This window comes from Siphateles boraxobius, unplaced genomic scaffold (assembly GCF_051911475.1).
Source record: "Siphateles boraxobius isolate OS27281-9 unplaced genomic scaffold, OSU_SipBor_1 9, whole genome shotgun sequence".
NCBI classification, from domain to species: domain Eukaryota; kingdom Metazoa; phylum Chordata; class Actinopteri; order Cypriniformes; family Leuciscidae; genus Siphateles; species Siphateles boraxobius.
Window position 1 is genome coordinate 2,045,428 of NW_027509219.1, and position 26,001 is coordinate 2,071,428.

The window sequence follows — 26,001 nt, forward strand, 5'->3', positions numbered from 1 at the left end:
ACAGATTTGTTTTTGTGGTCAGAATTATTTTCTGTGGTAATAGACAACGTCACTGATTTAGTCGACAGAGCGAAACCTGTATGGACCCAAAATATTGCCAGCAATTATATTGTAGGCAATTAATTTGTAGCAATAAAATGCTAATTTAAACACGTTTTAGTGTGTCATCTAACTCAACAGACTAATAGCTATTAAAAAACCCAGCTTGAGCCAACTGCCACATTTTCTTTAAAAAAAAAACTGTTTTATTTATCACTAATTTAATGATGTTGCTGTTGTATTGAAGCTATGTTGGTGGCATCTATTAAAATCGGACATATATAATATTTTAACTTAAAGACAGGCTGGAAGCCATATGGTAACTCTTTAACAGAAGAGCTCTGTTATAAACTTCCTGAGACTTTTTGATAAACATACATGTAACCAGAAAACTACCCTTCAACTTAACAGAAAATCATGAGTGCATTCGTCATGTGAGCTGCACCAGGCAAAATTGCCGTAAGCTATCAGCAATGAACAAGTGAGAAAACATGAAGGCAATTTGGAGAAGTCAGTCCCAAAAGCCCTGTGGTGATTCACACTATCGAGCTGAAATGAACCAGACAAACCCACCCCACGCAGAGGCAAAAACCTAGTGCTCACATCGTTCCCCTCAGTCTCGAAGACGTCGAAGAGCAGGGTGATGCGGTACTGCGTGGGCGCCACCAGCTGCCAGATGCAGTTCTTGTTGGGCGGATACTCCTTGGGCCAGCCTGGACTGGTGATGGACCCATTCAGCTTGGTGATGAAACCCCCACAGGCAGCTAGAGAAAAAGACAACGGCAAAACATCTTTAAGACAAACGCCAAAAGCAAATTTCAACAGGATCCGTTGAACAATCTGAACCAGATAATCAAGGTCTTCAAGTTTACTTAAACATTAAAGGAATATGAAATTCCCCCTATGCTCTATATATGTACATGTAATGTTGGATGGTTGTTTTCTTTGAAAAGTCTTGTTATCATTGGCTTTAAACTTTAGGCACAAATGTGTGATTATTTTGAGGTTCTGTTGATCGATCAAGAATTGTTTGAGTCATGATGCATCAACAAGTGGACTCAACCCCTCCACACAAACACACTTTTTTCCCTCTACCACGGTTTATATTTTTAAATGAACAGTTCACCCAAAATTTTAAATTCTGTTATCAAAACATCCAAACAAACCTGAACCCCATTTACATTTTTCAAAGTATGTTTTGTGATTTGCAGAAACTCTCCTTTACACTGTACCTAGTTTACAACAAAAAAAATGCTCCGAACAAAAATGTAATCCTCTGACGAGATCCTGGACGCTGGGATCCTTCTGAAGTCTGTACAGAGACACAAACAAGCTGTTGAAACTAGACGCGTCAAAGTGAACGTTATTTCACTCTTTCATTTGTCCTGTTGTCGACAGACTCAAGTGCACTGAGCATGTCAGAAACTGAACGCCCATCTGTATAATGTGTCCAGTGTAGACAGCGTCAGTGATTACAATGGGTTTATTTGCTTTTGACGTGACTCGATGCTCACATCTAGTGTAGGGAAAATTGACTTTTTAAGCTATGAAACTTGCAGGATGCGTCAATGGTTCAAAGATCTCTTATATGTCAAAAGATCAAGGCAAATTTGATTTCTCATCTCATTACCTCTTCAATTATGGTGACCACCTGTCCTGCATTTTGAGGAACAGTCCTGAGATTGGAAGCTTTGTCCCGTGTCCTGCAAGACGTAAGTTCAGTAAAAAAAAATCTGATATGATAATAAAAAATGTGACTGGTTTTTAAAAATCCATTTGTACAGCTGTCCTGTTCTAGCTGGAGTACAGAAAATAACCAACCAACACAATCGAAAAGAGGGATTTCTCCACTGATGACAACCGGACGGAGCAAAGGAATCAGTGTGGACCTCATCAAAAGTTGTCAAATACAGCGGCCAAGACCTCATCAAGACACATACTGGATAAGAAGATCCTGATCAAACCTGCCAAATCCTACAAAAGATGCACTGAATCCGGTAAAACGCATTTAATGCTTGATTAGTCTTATTAAAGAAAAATAAACTAGTCGATAATTTTAACCAACTAGCCTGTTAGTTATACTAACCATTATATTTAGCAGACTGAATAGGTTCTTTAGAGTAAATTACATTGTATCACTTGAACCTGAGCAGCCGATCACAATTAACAAAACTTATTGGCGTTTTAAAACAAACATGTTATCATCCAACGTAATGGCAAATAGGCTTTCCAACAAAAGTAAATCAATATTTACATAGTATACTAGTAGTAGGCTACATTTGTCCCTCTCACACACATGTCCTGCCTTGTTTTGTATAGAAGTCTTCTAGATCAATTAACAAATATAACCTGGAATATTCAAGTTTAACATAACAAAAAAAATAAATGCAAACATGTCAAACAGCCCTTAAAAATAGTCATAGATAAACAAACAACTCTTTGGAAACTATTTTTGTAAAATTATGCTTATATATTTAATGCACAACACACCTAGATTCAAAGCACTCTTAAACTTTCACTTTATCAAGCTGACCGGCTTGTGGTTTGTCTAAACAGGCGGAGGGAACATAACATAACAAGAACAGTCATGTCTAAATTAAATACACAGAGAACAACCCCAGGGTTCATATCTCATCAAAACACGAAGCAGAAAGACAGAGTAGTTTAGTCTAATGCGGTACGATCCAAATGAACGAATGGATCCCCTACAGCGATTTCCACTGAACACATGCGCTCGGGGAGAGATGTTTCCATGGCTACCATCATGCCGTTTAGAAGCCTTTGGACAGCCCTTGAAGTTTGAGCTTTGTGTACATTTAAGCTCTATCTGTCTCTATTCCCACAGGACTGTCGTGCAGTAAATCTTTTCTACATTGGCTGTTATGTGAGAAAGAGTGGCGCAGTCATTATGATAATGTTGGATTTACTACTGATATGACAGCCACCGGGAAGCTGCGCTCGGCCAATCTTTCTTTTATCTAATGGAGAATAATTTTCCGATCGCTCCAGGCTGTCACGATTGAGCTGTTGAGTCATCTCAGTGCATGTCTGAACAAACAGATTTTTGCTCAATATAGCAGCTGCAGGGTACGTGCTGTCCTAGCAACTGCCTCGCGTATACAGATATCAGCCGACGAGCTGTTAGACAACACTTTACCTAAGAATGCTTTGACCTTTAACCCAAACTTTTTGTTTTTGTGCTTTGTTCAAGAAGAATATGATCCAAACTTCACAGTTATTTGAAGGCACTCAGAAACACAGAGCAGCGCTTTTGTAAGTGTCGTGCGGAGGAGGGTAAAGAAAGCCAGGCAAGCCTGCTGTCGATGTGAGGAAGGTGCTTATAACTTGCTGGCAGCCCCGAGCCAATAGCACAAAACAGATGTCGGCGGTGTGTCAACAGCGCAAGCAGGAGTAATAATTAAGATGATGCAGTAGCACAGACTGTCCACTAGAGGCAGAATGAGGACACTGCTACCAGCTGCTTAAAGGTAATTCTTGTGCCATTAAAGTTTCTTAAAGGCCCCCTGAAATCAAAATTTAAGTTTTTAGCTTTTTAGTATGATTATGTTAGCCTTAAAGGGATAGTTCACCCAAAAAAGAAAAAAATAGCCCATGATTTACTCTTCTTCAGAAGAATACAATCCGAGTTATTTAAAAAAAATGTCTTGGCTCTTCCAAGCTTTATATTGGCAGTGACTGGCCGTATATTTTTTTGAACTCCCTCAAAGTGCATCATATCCATCATAAAATTGCTCCACACGGCTCATGGGGGGGGGGGGGGGGGGGGGGGGGGGCTTCTAATAAAGGCCTTCTGAAACGAAGCGATGCGTTTGTGTAAAAACGCAAAAACATGCGTTCATACATTGTGTATGCGTTTGTGTAAAAAAATATACTATATATAAAAGTAATATACACCTAGGATGACTTGTGGGTGAGTAAATCATGGGCTAATTTTCATTTTTGGCTGAACTATCCCTTTAAGGTTATGAATAAGCTGGTGTGTTCCAAAAAAATTACAAATTCACATTTATGAGATATAAGCACTGAAAACAGTCTCTCACTTCCGCTAAAATGGATCACAGATTTTTATGACATCACCGCTGACTTCGGCTTCTCATCAAATCTTCTGTCCAATCAAATGCTCTCTAGAATATAAAGCTCGCTCCCTTTACTATAAATACTGTAAGTTGGTTAAGAATGAAATGGCTAGAATATATTCACACCTCTACTATTGAATCCAACGTATCATCAGCGCTCGGATTCGCTTCCATGGTGCAGTCAAGTTGCAGTCTGTGAGGTAACCTGAACGCTATTGGGTGTTTGAAAAGGGGGAGGAGCCATTCAATATGTTCCGCCTTAGCTTCTGTTTCAGTGGAAATTACGTTAACGCATCATACAAAGCTGCGCGTTCCAAGGCACTTCAGTGGGCCTTTAAAGGGAAAATGTGCAATTTTTTAAGTGTAAATACTAGGGGTGTAACAGCACACAGAAGTCACGGTTCAGTACGTACCTCGGTTTTGGGGTCAAGGTTGGATACATTTACATTTACATTTTACATTTACATTTATTCATTTAGCTGACGCTTTTATCCAAAGCGACTTACAATTGCTATATATGTCAGAGGTCGCACGCCTCTGGAGCAACTAGGGGTTAAGTGTCTTGCTCAGGGACACATTTGTGTCTCACAGTGGATTCGAACCCGGGTCTCTCACACCAAAGGCATGTGTCTTATCCACTGCGCCATCACCACCCCAAGCCAATAGGGGTGGCCAATAGGGATACAAATTCATTAGATTTATATGTCAGGCACTCCCAGATTCCTGATTGCTTAAAATAAATGTAAACAAATAAGGATTTGTTGATTTTTTACTCTAATAAATAGATTGACCAATGCTGCACTGTAAAATGCAACGGCTGTTTTCAAACTTATTGGTTAGATTAATGTGTTGCGCTTAGTCTACGCTGTCATTTTTTTTTTTTTGCACGTGAAACTTTATTAACATGCGGTGACAATGGGGGATGCAAAAAAGTTCACGAGATGCAAAGATGAGCGAGAAGGAGAGAAAGTGCTGTCTACATCTGAGCCTTCTTCCCCTTTCCACAAGGAGACACCGAGTGAAGCGGCACCTGAGGCTTCCCATTTCCAGGACATGCATATTTGTGAGACTTCCACGACACAAAGCGACACACTGCCAAATGAATTTGTTTCAAAATAACAGCGGACACAACTTAAAATACTCTGTCATTTATGGTTATACAGATAAGAGTAAGACATTGTATACACATTTACAATAAAAACAAAACATTGTGCTTTTGTTTCGTTTACATGAAGTTTGTGGAGCTTGTCACAAAAATTAATCGAAACTCAGCGTATAGGCTAATAAGCTCTTCCGTGCCATCTGCACTCTTGTTTTAGGTTGGTGCATAGAACGTGTCTTCTACTCTTTTTCTTGTTGTGGCGGTTAGCAAACAGTGTTGCATTACCGCGCGCGCCCCCTTCTGGACTGGAGTGTGGATCGTTTGTGACTGACTGTATTTGTGATCTGACTGCATGCACCAAACTATGATGCGAATACATGTACCGTTACACCCCTAGTAAATACTTCTCTGATCACAGATTAATATGCATAAATAAGCCTTTTGTAGGTTGACCCCAAAGAAGCCTGACCAGCACAGCAATATTGGGTCAAACAATGATGTACGTTTGGGCCGGGGCCATCTGTTTGTTTGACCAATAGAAGGCAAGGGGTGTGCTCTTGGAACCCATTTACAAATATACTTTTTTACAATTCCAAGCGGTGACATGGGTGGCGCAGAAAGTACATTTTTAAAAGTTCTCCCTTGGATCCTGGAGCCAAATTCACGAAACATGATTAAGATTAAACTACTATTATTTTCTAATTTTCTCAAGTTAAGAATACGTAGTATTCCCAAAAACACTTCTTAAAGGTACACTATCTAACTTTTGGCACTTTTGCTGCCTATAAACAAAACTGCATTTGTCTTGCAGAAGAACATTGTACCCTAGGGCTGCACAATTAATCGAATTTCTAATTGCGATTACGATTACGGATGCCACGATTACGTAATCGTTCAAAGCCACGATTACAAAAGAAAATCCACTCTGCGTGTGTGTGTTTAGAGCATAATTATGTTATGAGTGGCGAATCACGATTACTTCAGAAAACCCAGCACAATATGACATACCAGGCAGTGACGTAAGTATACGCTGAAATAAAAAGACTTTCACCTCAGAAAAACGGACTTTACTGTCCTGTCAGCCGTTATACTGTGCTCGTAGCGCGCACTCTTCAATTACACGCGCAAATGCGGCGGCGCGCACTGTGTATCGCTTCACTGTATAAAGTGCAAAAGAAACTACGAGCATGCAACGTCGTTACAATGTGAATTAGTATTAAGTCACGGGATAAAAGGTAAAATACCAATAAATCACGTGTTAGCTGAGAAGGATTTGCATGCAGGTATGATTTTCATTCTATTCACCAGGAGCTGTTTCATTAACAGTTCTTGTTAGTATTGTGTATTCACCATGGTAACTGTCGTTTCCATAACCCCAAAATGCCACTTTATTTTCACTTTGTGTTATTTTTTATATTTTTAAATGACTGTGGTGGCTCATATCAACATTGTATTAACAAAAACTAGTTTGGGACTGCTATTTAATTGCTTTAGCATAGTCAATGTTTATCTATTAGTAGTCTTTACTATTAGTCATTCTTACAATTTATGTGTATGTTAAATAAAGGGGGACAGTACTTGTGCGTGTGTTAACAATTTTTGTGTAAACATATATTATAATACGCCTATATATTCAATGTAAATTGTGATAATCGTAATTAATAATCGCAATTACAATTTCAAGGGAATAATCGGCAATTATGATTTTTGTCATAATCGTGAAGCTCTATTGTACCCAGAGCAACTCTTCTCTGTTTATGTCTACGACCAGTCACACAGGTACTGGGATACTCCACAGCAGTTGTCGTCCCGCCCAGTCTAAAATAGCCTGAATATAAACACTTATTTGGAACATGGCGGATGTAGTTCATACTACCCAAATTTTATACTATACAGAGTTTACTTTTTTAACAGCAGTGAAGTAAATTAAAATGTAAATATACTCAGAAAGTATGTGATTTCAGACACAGCGATGGTGTACCTTATAAGAATGTTATCTTTTTTTTGTAAGATTGTTCTAATAACAAAACTTAGGAAGAATTTGAATTTTCCTGAGTAGAATGTTCTTAAAATTATCTGTAAATACTGGCTAAACATGACTTAAAGCTAATTAATTTATTTGGTTTGTTTCAAATATTCAACATTATAATATAACTCTAGCTATGGTAGCACTTTATTTTACAGTCCTGTTCAGCATGTACATACTATGCACTTATTAAAGTTATTAGAATAACTGTGCAATAAGCCTGAACCTACCCCTAAACCTACTCTTTAACCCATGTAGTTACCTTTTATTAACCACTACTTTCTTAGGTATGTACACTGTAAGTACACATTGTACTGTAAAATAAAATACAACCCTAGCTACATATAATACATTTAACTTTTTTTTGGAATCTGCGCTAATACTCTGAATGATCGGTCATAATTATCCGTGACTTGACTTTCTGCTGAATTTGAAACTCAACGACAACTCTACGAAAATGATTCAAAACAGGGACCTTATTTTAAATTGAATAATTATGCCAATTTTCAGCTTGATAAGTATTATTACGCTAATCTGCATGCAGTGCAAAAAGACAGCCTTAGCGTTGATCAGTGAGTCTTGGGCAAGGACTGCCATACAATCAGAAAGCAGAAAGATGTTCTTAAGTAAATATTTGAGAACTTCTTATGAATTTTTCTTACAAACCGACCCCTGATCTTTAAAAAAGTGATGTCATTGCTCTAAACCAATTTTAGAATGAATCTTTGTAACCACACACAGGGTATTTATACAGCTTCGCCTCAATGCTACCGTATAATGGCGCCATGAACATTTTAAATATGGCACTGGCCTGTAACCAGCAAAGCACTGTTCACATACTGACCTTCGCAACTCCGTTTGTCCGCCGCCAGTTCGTAACCAGGGTCACAGGCACACTTGTAACTGCCGAGCGTGTTGACACAGCGTTGCTCACAGCGACCGTTGTCGGGTCTGGAGCACTCGTCCATTTCTGCAACAACAAGAGCAACAGAACTTAATGAGTTACAGTATCTTGAAGGAGCGATGCTAACATCTGAGGAGAGGTTTAATGCTAATATTGTAGCATTAGCATTATTGGCATTGTATGATTAAGCCAAAACTGGAAATGGATAATATCAGGGCTTTTTTTCCCCGTTTTGCATCATATTGGTGATTGGCCAGAAGTACTTATTATTCAGTAATAAGTAAATACTAGCTACAATGTAAACTTTCAAGCTATAAATTGAAGTAAAATTCTGAGCTTTAAAGTCATTAATCAAAGCTCAGAAATTTCTATCAAAAGATAACTACAAACGTCAAAGCTCACCTTTGAAGAAATTAGCAGCAAATCCAGCCTTGTTGACAGAACCGTCAGACACAAATTTCATCCAGAGCTGGTTGGAACTGGATTTAATATCATCAGGTTTGTCATAGCCACAGAATCTGCCCAACAGCGGGCTGCTTTCTGAGTTCCCATCTCGAACCTCCAGGTAGTCATACGCGCAGTTATCATGCCTCTCAATCTTGGATTGAAAAAACAAAAGATAATGGAGAAAAAGGAAAATGGAAAAACTAAATTTAAACCTGAAAAACCTAACATGTATTTCTTTTCTTTCAAAGCAAGACGTGCCATTTACATTTGATGGCAACCAGCTGCGACTGTAACCAACCTTTTCATCAAAGTCAAGAATATCTTAAGAAAAGAATGAAACAGAAACAAAATTGTATGATTGAAATGGACAGATCTACAACATCACTGTTTCTAATTCAAATATCATGGGGAGTTTGAGTTTATTTACACCAGCTGGTTAGAGACTATCTAAACTAAATCTAGAACCAGGGCAATGACATCACATATCAGAATCATCCAGACAAATTAAACTAAATTAAAAATAATTTAAAATGCAATTAAAGTTTGAAAGCACCTAGCAAGTAGCAACTATATTCAGTTTAAAAAAAAAAAAAATGGTATGATGATGTGATGGACTTCCCCCAATAATAATTGCGTGGGAATATTTCGTATTTATACGCACAGGAGATCTTATCATGAAAAATCTCCACCTAATTAACAACATGCTTATACGCACATTACTTCTTAACGTAGTTCTGATGTTGGTGAATTTGGAGTATTCTAAATGAGTGACCGCGAGCAAGAGGTTAGTCATTAAGATAAAACACGCTCAATCCATCTCCATAAAAGGGCTTTGCGCAAACGCTTTCCTAACAGCCTTTCGTCACTCTCGTCAAACTTGTTCTCTGTTTGCAGACGCGCTCTCGCCCGATCCTCGAGCAATGCCAAGTGTGCCATTCTCACCAATTCTCAAAATAAACACCTTTTATACAGACCCAGATTACAGACCGCTCTTGAGCCAGCTGTAGGCTACACACAAGTGTATATCTGTTTTATGCAGAGAAACCTCACAGCTGAAGCTATAACCCTGATGTGAGCCTGATCTGGGCCGACACCATGTTGCTGTCTGGGAACGCAGCTTTTCTTACTCTTTAACTGTAGTATATGATGGAATGCATTTAAGATTAAATTAAATTGTATTATTTAATACTTTTATTATATAATTTTATATATGGATTATATAATACAATTAATGCAACATACTTCAATATAATTACAGTCTTGTTAGAATGAAATATAAATTCTTAACACTATTATACGGCCATACAGAGTAAGTGCTTTTTGCGTACGTGTGGTTGCAGTTGTTCCTATATTTTTCTGTAAATTTAGTGCCCAATGTTCATAAAAAATGTCATTACATTTGATTGATATGTATGCAGATGCATGAACAATGATGGCTTTTTTTCACTCACTTGCTGATGGGTAAAGCTGCGTTTCAAAATGGAAATGCTCACATTATAAGAATATCTGTTATATTCTTTTATATGTTATATCCTTCTAATGTGAGCATTTCCATTTTGAAAAGCAGCTTGACCCATCAGCAAGTGAGTGAAAAATTATGCCATAAATATTTATCATTGAGTTGTAGCCCTAATTTTTCCAATCCTATTATGTTTATTTCTTGTTTAGGACACACTCTAACATTAAAACATGGTAAATAAACTAGATTGAAATCTATTAAACTGTCAATAGATAAAAAAATAAAAAAAATAAATCACAATTAATCACAATTTTTGTGCGATTAACAATCACAGAATATGACAGAGTTTGGAGTTAGAATAAAGGGTTAGAATAGAAATTTCCACCTCCCAAAGTTACAGGTGCTTGCGCCATTGTAGATGCTCAGTTTGATAAACTCCCGACTTCTAAAATCATCTAAACTGCGTCATGTAAATTACACTAATGACGCAATATCACGTGCTTCAGTCATTTATTTGGGTGGAATTATTTGAATGCGTTAAGGATTTTCCGGTAACCCGTTGATGTTGACAGCCCTAGTATAAACAATTAATTACATGCTTATTATGCAGTAATAAGAACTTTTTTCCAATCATACCTCAAAAGACTGGAAGGTAAGGCCTACGTGGTATCCCTGCGCCACAGTGACCTTCCACACACACACTTTGTTAGGTCTGTAGTCATCTGGGTAGTTCGGGGACTGAATTTGACCATTGTCTTTCTTCACCTCCCCACCGCAAATAGCTGCAAGATAAAAGACAACAGTGTTCACTTCATTGTTAACAATCAACATCATCATTTCTTTTTTTTAATATAGACCTATAAGTATCAGAAGGACGCTGAGCCTGCAAACATGACAGTAAAGCAAGAAAATCACTTCTTTCACAACAAAAACTACAGGAAAACGATATTGTTAGGCGTTTTCAGGATGGAAACTCTCAGTATATTAGTTATGGATGGATTTAGGTCTGTGGGGCAAACTCTTATTTAAAATGAATTTGACAATGTTTTCTGATGACAGGTTATTCTGAGCACTTGGGACTCGCCCTAGTCAGTGACCATGAAATTGCAGCCTAGGGCTAATTTTGCCCACAGCTCTTTTGATTTTAGAAAAAAATATGAGAAACACAAGGCTACTGCCAGAGCAAATTATTAAATATATGAATGTTTACATGAAATTGTCAATAGTATGAGCTCAAGGCACAAAAGTCCCTATAGTAAAGTGTGTACTTTGGCATCACCAGGAATGTTATCCCAGTTGGAATGGTGGCACTGAAGCTGTATTATACACAAGAACAATAGTTCCTCTTTATTATTATTTTTCTATGCACAATAGTACATATTTTAGAATATGTAATGGTTGGTGATTTGGTTGCTTGCTGGTACCTTCATAAGCCACAGAGAAGCCCTTTCCCACCCAGTTGCTGCTACTGCGAAACTCAATCCACAGGCGACTGTCTGTAGAGACGATCGGCTCGGGTAATTTATCCCCACAGAATCGACCTGCATACAGAGGTACAAGCAAATTATTCAACTTTAATTATCAAGCTTCACTATTACTTCTTTCATATTCTTCTTCTGAAATGTCAGTGGTTCATCTCATACCTTTCAATGGTGCTTTCCTCCAATATCCATCTCTGATTTCAACATGATCATACCAGCATAAATGGCTCCGGTATAAATCCATAGATGTAAAGTTCAGAATGATCTTAGGAAATAACACAATAATGGTAAATTGTTACTAGAGCAAGTTTAAATCTGTGCAAGTGTAATGATTACAAGCAATTTGTGGACTTAGAAGTAAGGAGGCTGATCGCATATAACTAGGCTTCATAATTCTGAAATGTTCCTCATTTTAATTGTTAAGTCAAACTGTGTGGAGGTAGTTAAGTCAGATTCATTAAGAAGTCATTCTTTTGATCTGGTTCTTTTTAATGATTCAACCGAAGCATTCTGTAGAGTGTAAATTACTCCACTCTGAGCAAGACATTTGTTTTGGAGTAAAACTCTATAGTCAGAAATGTAAATAACCATATTTGACAGAATATTTTCTTTAGTCGGGCCTCTTAAAATTGTTTTAAAGTCCCTCTGTGGTGAAAATCAAGTTTTAATTGTTGTTTATATGTGCAAATTCATAAGCTGAGTATTTTTTAATTAAAACTCTTTTGTTTCTAACGTCACAAACTACTTATTAACCAATCAGATCAACATGTGATTGCCAACGAGTTAATCTCTGAGCTGGTGTGAGTGAGTGGAGGGGGGGCTAATTTGCATATTCATAGAACCGCGTATACAAAATGAGGCAAGGGTGTAGTTACATTTAAGCTATTTTAAATGTCCTTTTGGTGATCAAAGATGAGTTTTAAGGGATACAATTATTAACTACAAGGGGACTTTAATTAAAAAAACTGTGAAATGTGATAATGTATGTGAAATGGTGTGTGAAGAAGTGATGAATCAGTGAATCAGTTTTTTGAACTTGCTCATTGCAAAGAACGGTTCGAACAAACAGAGTAACCAAAATGATCTTGACTTCCCAACTCTACGTGGGACCAATATCATTGTTTATTCCATAAACAATCCTAAGGCCTAAAAACATTTCTCACAACAACTAATCATCATCATCAGAGCTTCTGGAGTCTTCACCTTTTCTCCTGGTGTGACAGAAATTCTCCATATGCAGTGCATATATGCTGAATAACCATTCGGAAAACCAGGAGAAGAGAAGTTCCCACTACTCTCCTGCAAACTGTCTCCACATCCTAAGAAAGAAAGAGAGAGAGAGAGAGAAAGAAAGAAAGAGAGAGAGAGAGAGAGAGAGAGAGAGAGAGAGGAGAGAGAGAGAGACAGAGAGAGAGAGAAAGAGAGAGAGAGAAAGAAAGAGAGAGAGAGAGAGAGAGAGAGAGAGAGAGAGAGAGAGAGAGAGAGAGAGAGAGAGAGAGAGAGAGAGAGAGAGAGAAATGTCATGAGATGTCACTGTTCAAAAGGAGTTGAACAGTTCAATACACAAAAACAAGATTATTTGATTAGTTACACAATGGCCCACAAAGACAGTACGCTCCCTGTATATAAAACATTGTTGTGCGTCACAGAACACAACAAAGACAAGAGACCACGAAAAAGTCTGGATTGTCTTTCACAGTGTGCGCCTTGAGCACTTTCATGTTATGAAGCACATCTGCTTCTAATGTTACACACCTGCCTAATATTCACAGCAAAGAGCAAGAGAAGGAAATAGAAGTGGTGCAAAATTCTAACTAAAAGATTTTCAATTATACAGTGCCGTGAGCAATTAAAATGAAACCACGGGCAGCGCACTTTATTAAATGTGTAATTAAACGCTCTAGTGGTCACTGTGGAAATACACATGGCAAACCAATATTGCTTCATTAAATGTTAAAATACCAGCAGTTTCATATAGATATATTCATATAACTAAACATGTGCAATGAATAATGTACAGTTTGCGCTATACTGGGGCCCTGATTACACTTTCAAGTCATAATTGTGCAATAATGAGCAGATGATGGTACATTATTCTGCTTATTACATGACTAAATCCCCCCCCCCCCAAAAAAAAAAAATCAAACATTAATCTGATGTAATAAACTAAAAAAATATCTATCTATCTATCTATTTATCTATCTATCTATCTATCTATCCCTTTTTTCTTTGTTTTCTTATACTAAAATGAATATAAAACAGCAATTTGAAAAGAGATCTTGGGACAGGGTTTAATGACTGATCATCTAGCAGCCAAGCGTCTCCCTCACTTTCCCTCCCAAGGGCTTGTAAATATACCTTGTTTAGCGGTTTACACTCCTTAAATCATCCACATGTGCTCTGCACGCACGAGTTGTCAGTAATGCAAAACTAGAGTAGCAAGAGCAGAGATTCTTCGGGCCAAGTGTGGAGTGTCTTCAATGTTTAGAACCAAGCGGTCTGGCAAACCACAGCAAGTGAGAGACGCCGGCAAGGACTGCTTTGCAAGATATCTGCAACACTTACACCTTGTTTTCCCAGAATGTGATTTTCTGCATCCTACTCTGCGTACGGCCACATCATCCACACATGCCGGCTGTATGGATACGTCATGTGACACAGGCTCCTCCACAACAGGCCTGTCAGAACTTTCAAAACTGAGAGCCATATATGTAAAATGTTCAACAGTCCCAGATGAGATTATTTATGGGTTGTTTTTTTCACTAAATTATGTTTTATTAACGAAGTTCGGGAGGAGCACGCTCAGATAATTAACACGAGTGGAGAGCACTCAGCAATCAATGATAAGAGGTGTATATATATTCAGCAGTCTCACCTCACAGTTTAGCAGCATCCCTCCACCACCCCTTCTCCACTCTTCTAGTCCTAACCATTTACATACGCGGCGGGGGGAGGACTCCCAGCACGCCAAATACGCATTAAACTTTACTCCCTCTAAATGTATGTAAGTGTGAACTTGTGAAAGCCATGCTAAAGATTAATCTCAATATAAAACTTCAAAACAATTCCCATTACAACCCTACAATGTGTTTGACAGAGTATCAATTATTTTTTAAAGGTTTTAAAGGTACAATATGTAAGAATTGTAATAAAATGTCCCAAAATTACTTGCACAGTTTGATATATTTCCTACAGTTGTGTACTTACAATATCCCAAAAGGTCCCAAATATTTTAATTTCAGAGAAATTCCAATTTTAAATAATGGCTCATACCGGACTCCCTGTTCACTTGTCGCCTGTCAATGACGTAATATCCGCGTTATCCCTAGTTTCCGCTTGTACTGCCCAAGTTTCATTGTTTCCTGCAAGTGGCTGAACTACACAGCATCACAAGTAGATTTATCATCAAAAAAGTTAAAACGTATGTTTTTAATGAAATCTTCTCCCTTTAAATAGTTTGGTCAGTTCAAGAATAATGTATGCAATTTTATATTATTTATTTTAAAGAATCAATGGAGCCGTTTTCGTGTCTATCCTTGTATTGTTCAGTTGGCCTAGGTTGTATGGGATTTGCAAAGTACTGTAATCAGTAATAAGTAATGCAATTAAATTCATCTTCTTTTTAGAGAGAGTAATTAGTACAGAAATCTAATTAAACAGTCAAAGATGTAATTCACCCTTCGCCTGGAGTTTGATTGACAGGCGATCTGACCAATCATAATCCACTTTCCACAGAATCCGCCATTTTGTCCGACAAAGAAGGAAGAGATGATCGGTTCACGAGCAGTTTTAACTGAGGAGCTACAGCGATCTGTCACCACACATTAAAGAGCCACAAAACCGTATTTATTGCTTCAATTCTTTAAAAAATTACAGAGACATTGTTCATATCAAAAGTAACCTGCTCTGTCCCGTCTGTCAGCAATGTGTGGCGTGAGAGCGGCATGGCTTGTCAGATGTAGCTACTGTAAATAAAGGGGGCGGGTCTTTGTGAACGGTCAATTAGTAGCTAGTAATTAATTACTTTTTAGAGTAATTTACCCAACACTGGCCATTACAAGAAAAATCTATTTATTTAAATTCTTAAAATAAAAGGTAACACTGAACTAAATGCCAAATACAGTTTATCATAACCAAAATATCTATGAAAAGACTTTACACGTAATGCAGGGCTTTTAATAGGAAACTTATTTTAAAAAGTCTATTCTTTACTTACAGCTGCTCATTCAAAAAGACGAGGGAGATAAAATACGCAACATAATGTAACATAAACAACATAAAGTAAACATTGTCATAATTCATTAACAGCAATCACTTGGCATAAATGTGAGGCATTCATCGCTTGAGAACTAGTCTGAAGCCTGTAGAACAGTTCTGCGTTTTATTTTATTTTTTTACTTTGAACTTGTTTTATTACACTTTTTTAAATGTATTTAATTAAATAAATATTGAATTAAATCATAGCCTTTTGAATTTTAATCATCACATTATGCAGTGTCATGATTCCATTTTTTATTTATTAACATTTTTATTTCATTTTATTGATTTACTTTTTATGACCTTAAATTAATTTAAAACTTTTTTTAAGACAATTAATAGACCCTGGTTTGCATTGAGGATACACTCGTTGCCTCTCTGGTAGTGTGTGTTTGAACATCTCTGTAAAGTTTACATGAAAAATGTCCTTTACTGCATTTATTTGGTGTATCCTACAAAGCAACTGTTCTCTTCTCTGTTTTATCAGGGAGAGAAGACAAATTACAAACTTCCCTTGCTTGACCAGTGTTTACTCGGCCTTTCCGAGCCCGGGAGTAACGGAGACTCACCAAGATACCGTACCTCATCAATTGTGGATGCAATGTTATTTCCAGATTATATAAACTTAGTGTTCTACTCTTATACTATGAAATAGGGGCAAATGTCACTGAATGATCTTAAAATGTGTTTTTCATGAGTATTGTTGTCTTGCTTTCCATCTAAATGATCTAAATATTCTTTTAAAAAGGCCAATTTACTTGAAACATTTCCTTGAAAATGTATTTGTTAAACAAACATAGCTAAAATATTGTAATAATTATGCTTTAACAAAACTATTTGCCATTGGGGGTAATAAGGAAAAAACTAATTCAAGATACATTCTCTGAAAACAAAATGCCTTTATTATTTTCTCACAAAAAAATAAAATTACTAATATATATTAGTTAATTTTCTTTTTTGTCAGAAAGTAATTAAGTTTAAATTAAATTAAGGAATATATTTTTTTTAGGTTTTACTCTTTATTTAGTTTTTAGGATGTTTAGAGATTTTAAATGGCAAAAATACTGATAAAAAAAAAAAATATATATATATTCTTTGCATGACAATGCTGCCCAGACCTGAATACTTGTGAAGTTCGCAGTCAGAGATGTTTTCATGATGTGCTTAAAGTTTCAAATGACCCAATCTCCACCATCTTTTATTCTTGTTGAGTCAGACAGGAGCTTCAACTTCCTTACGCAGAAGGATTTGCCAGATTACCCTTCTGTAATTCTGTAAAATTTTTATGTTTACAAATCTGTTATTTTCTTACTTGGACACTTGTAAAGTTTGCGTGCCTGTGAGATGTCTCCTTTGCTCAATCTGGTCCTCTGACCGATGGGCGGCCGAACTCCGTTCACATCATATCGTGGCAGAATGGTGTCCAAAAATATCCCTCTGTCAGCAAAACAAAAAAGGCATGACTTTAATCAGAATGAACAAATCATTCTTGTTATTTTAATCCTCTTGTCTCTTATTCATTCACTATCTCTTGTTTCCTGGAATGGCTAACAATGCTCTTCACACCCACACAGAATCACGTGTACTTGTATAAACACAAACGTTATCTCACATTTTAAGATGGCAACAGTCAGCAGATGTACAGAACTCAACAGGCTGTATAGTCATTTGTGGAGCAGACAACAATCCAAAGGGAATTCAAGCCAAGCTGCGTTATCCGTGGAAGCAGTCATGGAAGTTGCGGCCTGTGGCTAGTGTAACACTATGTACAATGTTGATTATACTTAGGGAGCTTTGCTTTGGTTTGCAAAACATTTGACATCTTTGACTCCCATTTGGTTGTAGGCACTACAGTAGTATTGCAATGTCCAAGCCTCAAAATACATGGGAGGTACGCACCCATATTTTTCAAAAGATAGTACCACGATGCACTGTAGTATCTGTATGATTTCACATGGAGTACTCACTCAGTATTGGCATCTATTATTCGAGTCCAGTCCAGCAAGCACTATCTTATAGGCGAATACGCAAACATTTAAAAGCCAAAAACATTTGTCTGACGCATCTGTACATAACAATTATAACACATCTGCCAACAATTGAAAATAGCGGATATGAATTATAACAACATGAAAGTGAACTGCACAAGCACCTCTGATGATAGTTTGCTGGACTTTAGAAAGGTTTGAGATTGTTTATAATACTCACATTCGTTATCAAAGACATGACTGTAAATTATAAAATAGCGATGCACCAAAATACATTTTTCACCGAAATGCCAAAACCACAAAAAAAGTTCTTGTTTAGCCAAAAACCAAAACTGAAAAAGAAATGTTGGTACTTAAATTTGGTAAATTGGACTATTCTGTTCTGGGTGTTGTGTTCACAGGTTATAAACCAGTCGTAGCAAATATCTTAAAGCGGAACTATGCAAGTTTTTTAGCTCAACTGAACAGCTTCGGAGTTTATTGGAATGGTTATATGACTTTTTTCGGTTGAATGGTGGCCGTCTCGCACCCGTTATAAGACGTTATAAGCCATCAAAGCCGTGGTAAGCTACTTTATTATTATAAAGTGCAGAGGCCGTAAGTGCAGAAGCGCTCTGCGTGAGTGGTATTTACAACAGTTACGTTAAATACAAGTACTCTACAGCGACTCTAGGGGTCGCTGTTTGACAAAAACGTAATATATTTCAACCGAACAAATTTAACTTATTGCGACTCTAGCATCGTTTTTTGGTCACAGTGAAGTGCGTTTACCTGCTGTAGCTTATCCACATTAAGTGCACAAAATTGATGTTGACACAGCCAAATTGGGTAATTGGAAAAGCCTTCCGAAGAACTTTGGCCTTACAAAAGTATTTCGGCCAAAACCGAAAATGTATTTTTGTTTCAGTTCCTGACATTTCGGTGCATAGCTAGATCAAAATTTCAGTTTTGGGTTTACAGAATCTCAGTTCAGTTTTCTGTAAAAATACATAATATAACAATATATAATAATGTTCCAATATTTACTGTAATTTTGTGTAAACTGAAAATAATTAATAGAATATAACAGTCCCTGAAATAACGACACATCTACACAAAAATAGAGTCATCGCCATACTACTTACTACGGTGATTCTTCTTTAGCTGGTATTGTACCATGAGACAAAAAGGGTATCACAAAAGAAGATATTTTGAAGAATGTCGGAAACCAAACAGTTGATGGACCCCATGGACTTCCATAGTATGAAAAAAATTACTATGGAAGACAATGGCTAACGTCAACTGTTTGGTTTCCGACATTCTTCAAAATATCTTCTTTTGTGTTCAACAGAAGAAAGAAACTCATACAGGTTTGGAACAACTTGAGGGCGAGTAAATGATGACAGAATTTTCATTTTGAAGTGAACTATTCCTTTAATATGTATCGGATGAGTCTGTGACCACAAATGTTTCAGGCATAGGTAGTTTCTAAAATAACCTAGCTTGTTACACATCAGGACGCATTGTGGACACTTGTGTGAACTGTCTGGACCACCTCTGAATGTGGTTTGAAGTAGCAGATCGCAAACTTTTCCAACCCTGCAAAACTACAACTGTGTTAACATCCAACCAATCAACAGTAGTTTGAGTCATGGTGATCATGGTGGTTTAAAAACATCATAAAAACCCCAATGGTCTGATAACTCTACCACTGATACAAAAACAATGACTTCTCCTGGGACAGTCACTAAATCCGGTAGGTCTCATAGGCTGAGACAGTGGCAGCTGAAACTGATGTCACTGGACTCTTGATTGGTCACTTCAGGGTTGAGGCTTCATAAGAAGCCATGACATCATGAGAATGTGTTGTAAATAAGCTATAAACAAAAGAAAAGTTGAGTAAATATGGAGAAGTCACGTTCTCCAGTCCTACTACTGTAACTCAGGCTGAAAAAAAAAACGTTTGCTCAGTTCAACAAAGAGTGATTCAGTATCAAAAACCTGTCTCTTTTCTCACACTTCTTTTCGTACTTTGACACTCTTTGCTAGTTTATCGTCTAGCTTTTCACTCCGCGGTGGCTAGTGAGGGTCTGCTCATTTGTTTGTTCCCATGGGAACCTTCCAGTCAACAGCAGGCATGTTCAAATAGGGAAGGATGGATTTCCAGATCTCAACTACAAGCTTTATATGAAAGGAACCAGCAGATATATGCAACCCACATTTCAAGTAAATAAACAGTGATTTAAATATGTAGGCTACTTTCTTCAGATTCAAGTCAAATGCATCAAAAAAAAATTAACAGCTACAAGAAACAGACTAATCTGAATCAAAACATACGAAATACAATATATGTGAATCCCATGAAAGCTTTTAAGATGAATTCCAGGTCATATTGAATGATAAAAAGGGTAGTTTTTTTTCCCTACCATACATTTATCTTACATTTATATATACACAGTATATATACACATTATACAGTATATATGTATACACAAACACACACACACACACACACAATTATCATCACTGAAATGCAAAAAAGCAAATGTCATACATTATTTAATATTTAATGAAATATTTATTATATTAATGCAATATTAAAATATGTAATTTTTCTGCTCATTGAAATAAACAAAATAAGTATGTTTTACAGTATTTATATAACAGTAATAAGACTCACTTTTTACAATAATGAGATTTTTACAATAATGGGAATTACAAAAATTTTAAAAGAATTGCGTTACAGTGAAAATTTGTGAGGAAATGTCATTTTCAATTGTCATGAAAATGATGTTACAATGAAAAACAAGCTTTATTTCATTTATGGAAAATAATGTTTGTATCTTTTGATTTTGGGGTCAAATGTGACCTGGCTGTTTTTGTAAGCTTCAGCCTTATTGTCGGGCTGTGAGTATAGAGCGCAACAGTAGATGTGTGGGTGAACGCTAGCGCTCGGCTGGTGTCATCTCACACTGAAGACATACTGCAAGCTCTTTATTTGCTTTTGGCTCAACCAGTTTCAAGAAGAAAAACCTTCCTGAGTAGGGTGGGTGGAAAGGGGGCCAGGAGACAAAGAAGGAGGTCGGAAAACATGCCCCAGACAAAAAGCTAGGAGGGCTCACCCGCTTCTCAGGGAGAAACATTTCAAAGAATAAAAACCTGAGGGAAGGCCATGAAATCCTCCCGATACAAGTGCAATCAAAGAACCTGTCTTCCCACGGAGATTTACAGTACGAGTACTCTGCAAACACAGCGGGGATGATGGGAAAAAAGACAACAGGATAGTGGTCAAACAGAGCAGCCAGTCAAAATGCAGGGACTGTTAGCTTCTCTCAAGTTGCTGTGAAGTTTCTGATGTCCTTCTTGCAAAGTCAAGATTCTTGAATAGAACGATAAATCCATGTAAGTTACCCTTTAATTTCTGGTATAACAGACAGAAAATGGAGGAGAAGGAATATATGATAAACTCAAGAGTAAAATACAACCCAGATGCCTCAAGTACACCAAATCTAGTAATCATTTAATAATTATGGGAAGAAGCCCAAGATGAGTTCACCATGTAGTCTATATCTGCTCTGTGTTATACTTAACTCTTGGGTTGAGTTTTCCAGCACACTCCCAGAAAATGGTTTAAGAAACTAGTCCTTGTAGCAGGGTTGGCAGGTTTGCGTAACAAAACCAGCCCAATTGCTATACAAACCCACCCAATCATGGCCCAAACTAGCCCATCGCAATCCAGGGGAGCTCCTCTTCTGGGCAGAGGGGGTTCGCTTCAACCCGCGGACTAAAAAAACAACCCGTGGCGACAGTGTAAAAGTAACCCAATTCCGCCGGAAATTTGCAAGATTTTCAAAATCGTCTAAACGCTGTTCTTCTCACACTAGACACTACATGACTGTCTGGGGTACCATTAGTGCCTGTTGTGTGCACATTACACGACGGATCGGCGCCAGTGGGTCAGACATTACACAGCATTTCAATAGGAAGAACCGTTGACAACTCTGCCTTGTCTACAAACTAGGTTTCACAACCAAACACATGCAATGTGATACATGAAATCACACATGAGACAAGGGTTCTCGCATAATACTAAAATCATAACCTGCAAGATGCTTGAGATCCAAGTTGTCTGTGCACTTATTTGCAGCGAAAAAGAAAAAAAGAAGGAGAAAATGGTTGCTTGCAGAAGCTATGTTTGCTGATGTTTGGTTGCAAATCTTTGACTCCTCCCCCTGAACTTTCCTTTCCCCTGCATCTTGCTCTCTCATTGGCTGCAGATATCACTGATGTAATATCCAGTCAAAATTTATGTCACACTCCTTGACAGGTCCCGATATGTAGCATGCTAAATATCTTACGGGTATCAACAACACATCTGCGCTTCTCTCAGATCACGTCTTTGATCATTCACACTACGTGATTGCTCACGTAAAACAAACACTGATTTGCCTCAGATTTCAGGCATTTGTCTGCGATTTCCACAAAACTGTAGGAGAGTAAAAACCGGGGCTAAAATCATGATGTGTATCTAACATAAGGCAAGTGAGGTTACTAAAAGCTGTCATTTCACATTCCCTGTCTTAACTCTGAAACGGCTTAAACAGATGGGGTTTTCCCAAGAACATAAGAACAGATTTCCACGTCAAAGAAGGCAGAGCCTCAGAGTCACACCTAACTATTATGTCACCACCACGGACCTTTTCATTACAAATAGGTGCAATAAGCGATTTCTGAAAAATGTTGTTGAAAGTGGATCAGACTGAGCTTCACAAACTTGTAGCCAATCAGCAGTAGGGGGTGTATACAGTCATGATGGGGGAGGAGAGAGTGACCCAATCAGCAGTAGGGGGCGGGTCCACCCATGATGGGGGAGGAGAGAGTGACCCAATCAGCAGTAGGGGACGGGTCCACCCATGATGGGGGAGGAGAGAGTGACCCAATCAGCAGTAGGGGACGGGTCCACCCATGATGGGGGAGGAGAGAGTGACCCAATCAGCAGTAGGGGACGGGTCCACCCATGATGGGGGAGGAGAGAGTGACCCAATCAGCAGTAGGGGACGGGTCCACCCATGATGGGGGAGGAGAGAGTGACCCAATCAGCAGTAGGGGACGGGTCCACCCATGATGGGGGAGGAGAGAGTGACCCAATCAGCAGTAGGGGACGGGTCCACCCATGATGGCGGAGGAGAGAGTGACCCAATCAGCAGTAGGGGGCGGGTCCACCCATGATGGGGGAGGAGAGAGTGACCCAATCAGCAGTAGGGGACGGGTCCACCCATGATGGGGGAGGAGAGAGTGACCCAATCAGCAGTAGGGGACGGGTCCACCCATGATGGGGGAGGAGAGAGTGACCCAATCAGCAGTAGGGGACGGGTCCACCCATGATGGCGGAGGAGAGAGTGACCCAATCAGCAGTAGGGGGCGGGTCCACCCATGATGGGGGAGGAGAGAGTGACCCAATCAGCAGTAGGGGACGGGTCCACCCATGATGGGGGAGGAGAGAGTGACCCAATCAGCAGTAGGGGACGGGTCCACCCATGATGGGGGAGGAGAGAGTGACCCAATCAGCAGTAGGGGACGGGGCCACCCATGATGGGGGAGGAGAGAGTGAGCCAATCAGCAGAAGGGGGTGGGTCCACCCATGATGGGGGAGGATAGAGTAAGCCAATCAGCAGTAGGGGGCGGGTCCACTCATGATGGGGGAGGATAGAGTAAGCCAATCCGCAGTAGGGGGCGGGTCCACTCATGATGGGGGAGGATAGAGTAAGCCGATCCGCAGTAGGGGGCGGGTCCACTCATGATGGGGGAAGAGAGAGTGAGCCAATCAGCAGAAGGGGGCGTGTCCTCTCGATGGGGGAGGAGAGAGAGTGAGCAAGAGGGAAATTTGAAGACTGTTGAAAGAGAGATGGCTGAGAGACATTACAAATAGAAAAGGTCAGAGCAATATCACTGGAAAAAGATAGGTTATGATCAGGCAAGAGGTAGGACCCGTGCTAATATTAGATAATCTTTCCAGTGCTGGAGAGACCAAAGCAGGAAGGCCTTAAAACGGACGCAGATGTTGCCCTTGTTTCTGCTCCATACAGAAGTAACATTGGTTTTTAGTATGTGCTGCTGACGACTGACAACCAACTCTTGCTTTTATTCATTTTTTTATGTTCATTTTTTGTTCTTCCTTGTTGTTTGTTCAACAGCTTCGCAGTATTTTTTGCAAAGCTTTATTTTACTTTGCTTCTGTTATGATAAAGAGAAATCCACTCTTAAAATGTGTGCTTGTGCATTTGGGGGGCGGAGCAATTGAGGGAGGGGTGTGATTGTTTGGGGTGATTTCAAATATCAACAGTTGAACTGATTCTCAGAAATAGCTTACTGCACCTTTAAGGGCCAAATAAAAAGCACATTAAAATCAGCACAATCATAATGTTGCTTAAAGGGTAAGTTCGGCGTTTTACAAGTAAAGCCCTATTTTAAGATCGTTTCTGATGAAATCGAACGGTTAATATTAAAATTTGGACATGGTGCTGTCCCGAGTATTTAGGTTTTTGTGTTAGCACCCCCCCCACCTATACACTGGTTTCATAGGGGCACTGGAACAATCATTCATATAAACGCATTAAACTTTAGTTTACAAAGACATGAAACTCCCCGAGTGGTCTGGGATGCTCACGCAAAAATCGCTGCAAAAGATGCTTTCCAACAGGTTTTATCGTAGTTTTTGGAAGAATGTCCGGGTGTGAGGCGTTTGGAAAAATAGGTCCACAGTTTTACACCGAATGGTAAAACACCTGTTGGAAAGCATCTTTTGCAGCGATTTTTGCGTGAGCATATCAGTGAACACCACAGACCACTCGGTGAGTTTCACGTCTTTGTAAACTAAAGTTTAATGCGTTTATATGAATGATTGTTTCAATGCACCTATGAAACCATTGTATAGGTGGGGGGTGCTAACACAAAAACCTAAAATTCTCGGGACAGCAGCATTCTTCCAAATTTTACTCTTAACTGTTCGATTTCATCAGAAACGATCTTAAAACAGGGCTTTACTTGTGAAACGCCGAACTTACCCTTTAATTGTAAATCAGCAGCAAAATGCTTTGTCTGTTTGTAGCTAAATAGTTCATTTATAATAGTAGTTTAATATTTAACAGTAAAACTACTATATAAATGGGCACTAACAGGAGTTTGTTGGATCAGGATCTTATGATTAAACCGTTTGTTTTTTGATGAGAGTTTAAGTGATTATGCAAAACAGGACTGATCGAGTGTGTCTGTCAAAGAACATTATCTGCTAAATTCCCCCCTGGGATCAATGTCTCTCCCTCTCTTTCTCTCCATCTATTTATGTTAAACTAAATGAGAGTAGCACATGGCTTGACAACAGACTAATTTACCGGTAATTAAGCAAGGGAGGCAATACAAAAGCCAAACAACTTCTAGTTCAATGAGGCTGCACAAATATGCTTTTTAATTTATTATTGTAGTTCTTCTTTTTGAAGCCATGCTTCAACAAAAACATCAACAACGACAACTTTCCACTTGGTTTTAATAAATAATATGTTAATATAAAGTCAGTTTCATATTCCTAATAACCCTTAAACTATGTAAACATCATATGGGACTGGAACATGACCTTACATTGGACTGGGACCTTTATTAGCAGTATTGCAATTTGTTCAAAAAAGTGATACAGAGGCCAAAAGAGAACATAAGGGAGTGAGAGGGGGAAAATTAGAACAAAAGAAGAGGAAACAGATGGTTCTTATATAGGGACTGTGTAGACCTGCGTTTGCGTGTGCCTCGACTCATGTTACCCGTACTCTGGGGGAATGTTGGCTGTAGGCTTTCAAAACTAGTCAGGAAAAACTTTTGATAAACGCATGAAATGGGAATAACATTCTTCAATTCCATTAGCAGAGCCTTTTGAGAATAATACGAGGCATCTAAATCTACAGCTCACATTTCTTTTCCTTTTACTGTATACAACATTTTTCCCTTCAAGATAAGATATTGGCTAAATCCCTAAATACTTGGGATGATTAGTGTGTATTAAATTATAGTACTTTAAAAAAAAATAGTAAAAAGTTACAAGATGTGTATGTGAAAAGTCTCTTCTGCTCCCCAAGGCTGAAATTATTTATCAAAAAATATTGTAAAAACAGTAATATTGTGAAATATTATTTCAATTTAAAAAAAAAATTATATTTGAATATTGTGATAAAAAT

At 38.3% G+C, this 26,001-nt stretch overlaps 1 protein-coding gene across 3 annotated transcripts in view; it reads right to left on the bottom strand.

Moving 5' to 3' along the window:
* Window positions 1-26,001, bottom strand: part of bmp1a (bone morphogenetic protein 1a) — a 93,167-nt gene that overhangs the window by 21,077 nt on the left and 46,089 nt on the right. For all 3 annotated transcript variants that reach the window (XR_013201129.1, XM_077223674.1, XM_077223675.1), the window contains exons 7-14: window positions 17,125-17,249; window positions 12,759-12,874; window positions 11,718-11,820; window positions 11,499-11,615; window positions 10,711-10,856; window positions 8,571-8,766; window positions 8,109-8,234; window positions 643-803 (exon numbers count right to left, since the gene is read on the bottom strand). Coding sequence is in view for 2 of the 3 variants with exons in the window: in XM_077223674.1 (XP_077079789.1) it covers window positions 643-803; window positions 8,109-8,234; window positions 8,571-8,766; window positions 10,711-10,856; window positions 11,499-11,615; window positions 11,718-11,820; window positions 12,759-12,874; window positions 17,125-17,249 (1,090 nt within the window). In the remaining variant the exon portion in view is untranslated. The remainder of the gene's footprint in view (window positions 1-642; window positions 804-8,108; window positions 8,235-8,570; window positions 8,767-10,710; window positions 10,857-11,498; window positions 11,616-11,717; window positions 11,821-12,758; window positions 12,875-17,124; window positions 17,250-26,001) is intronic.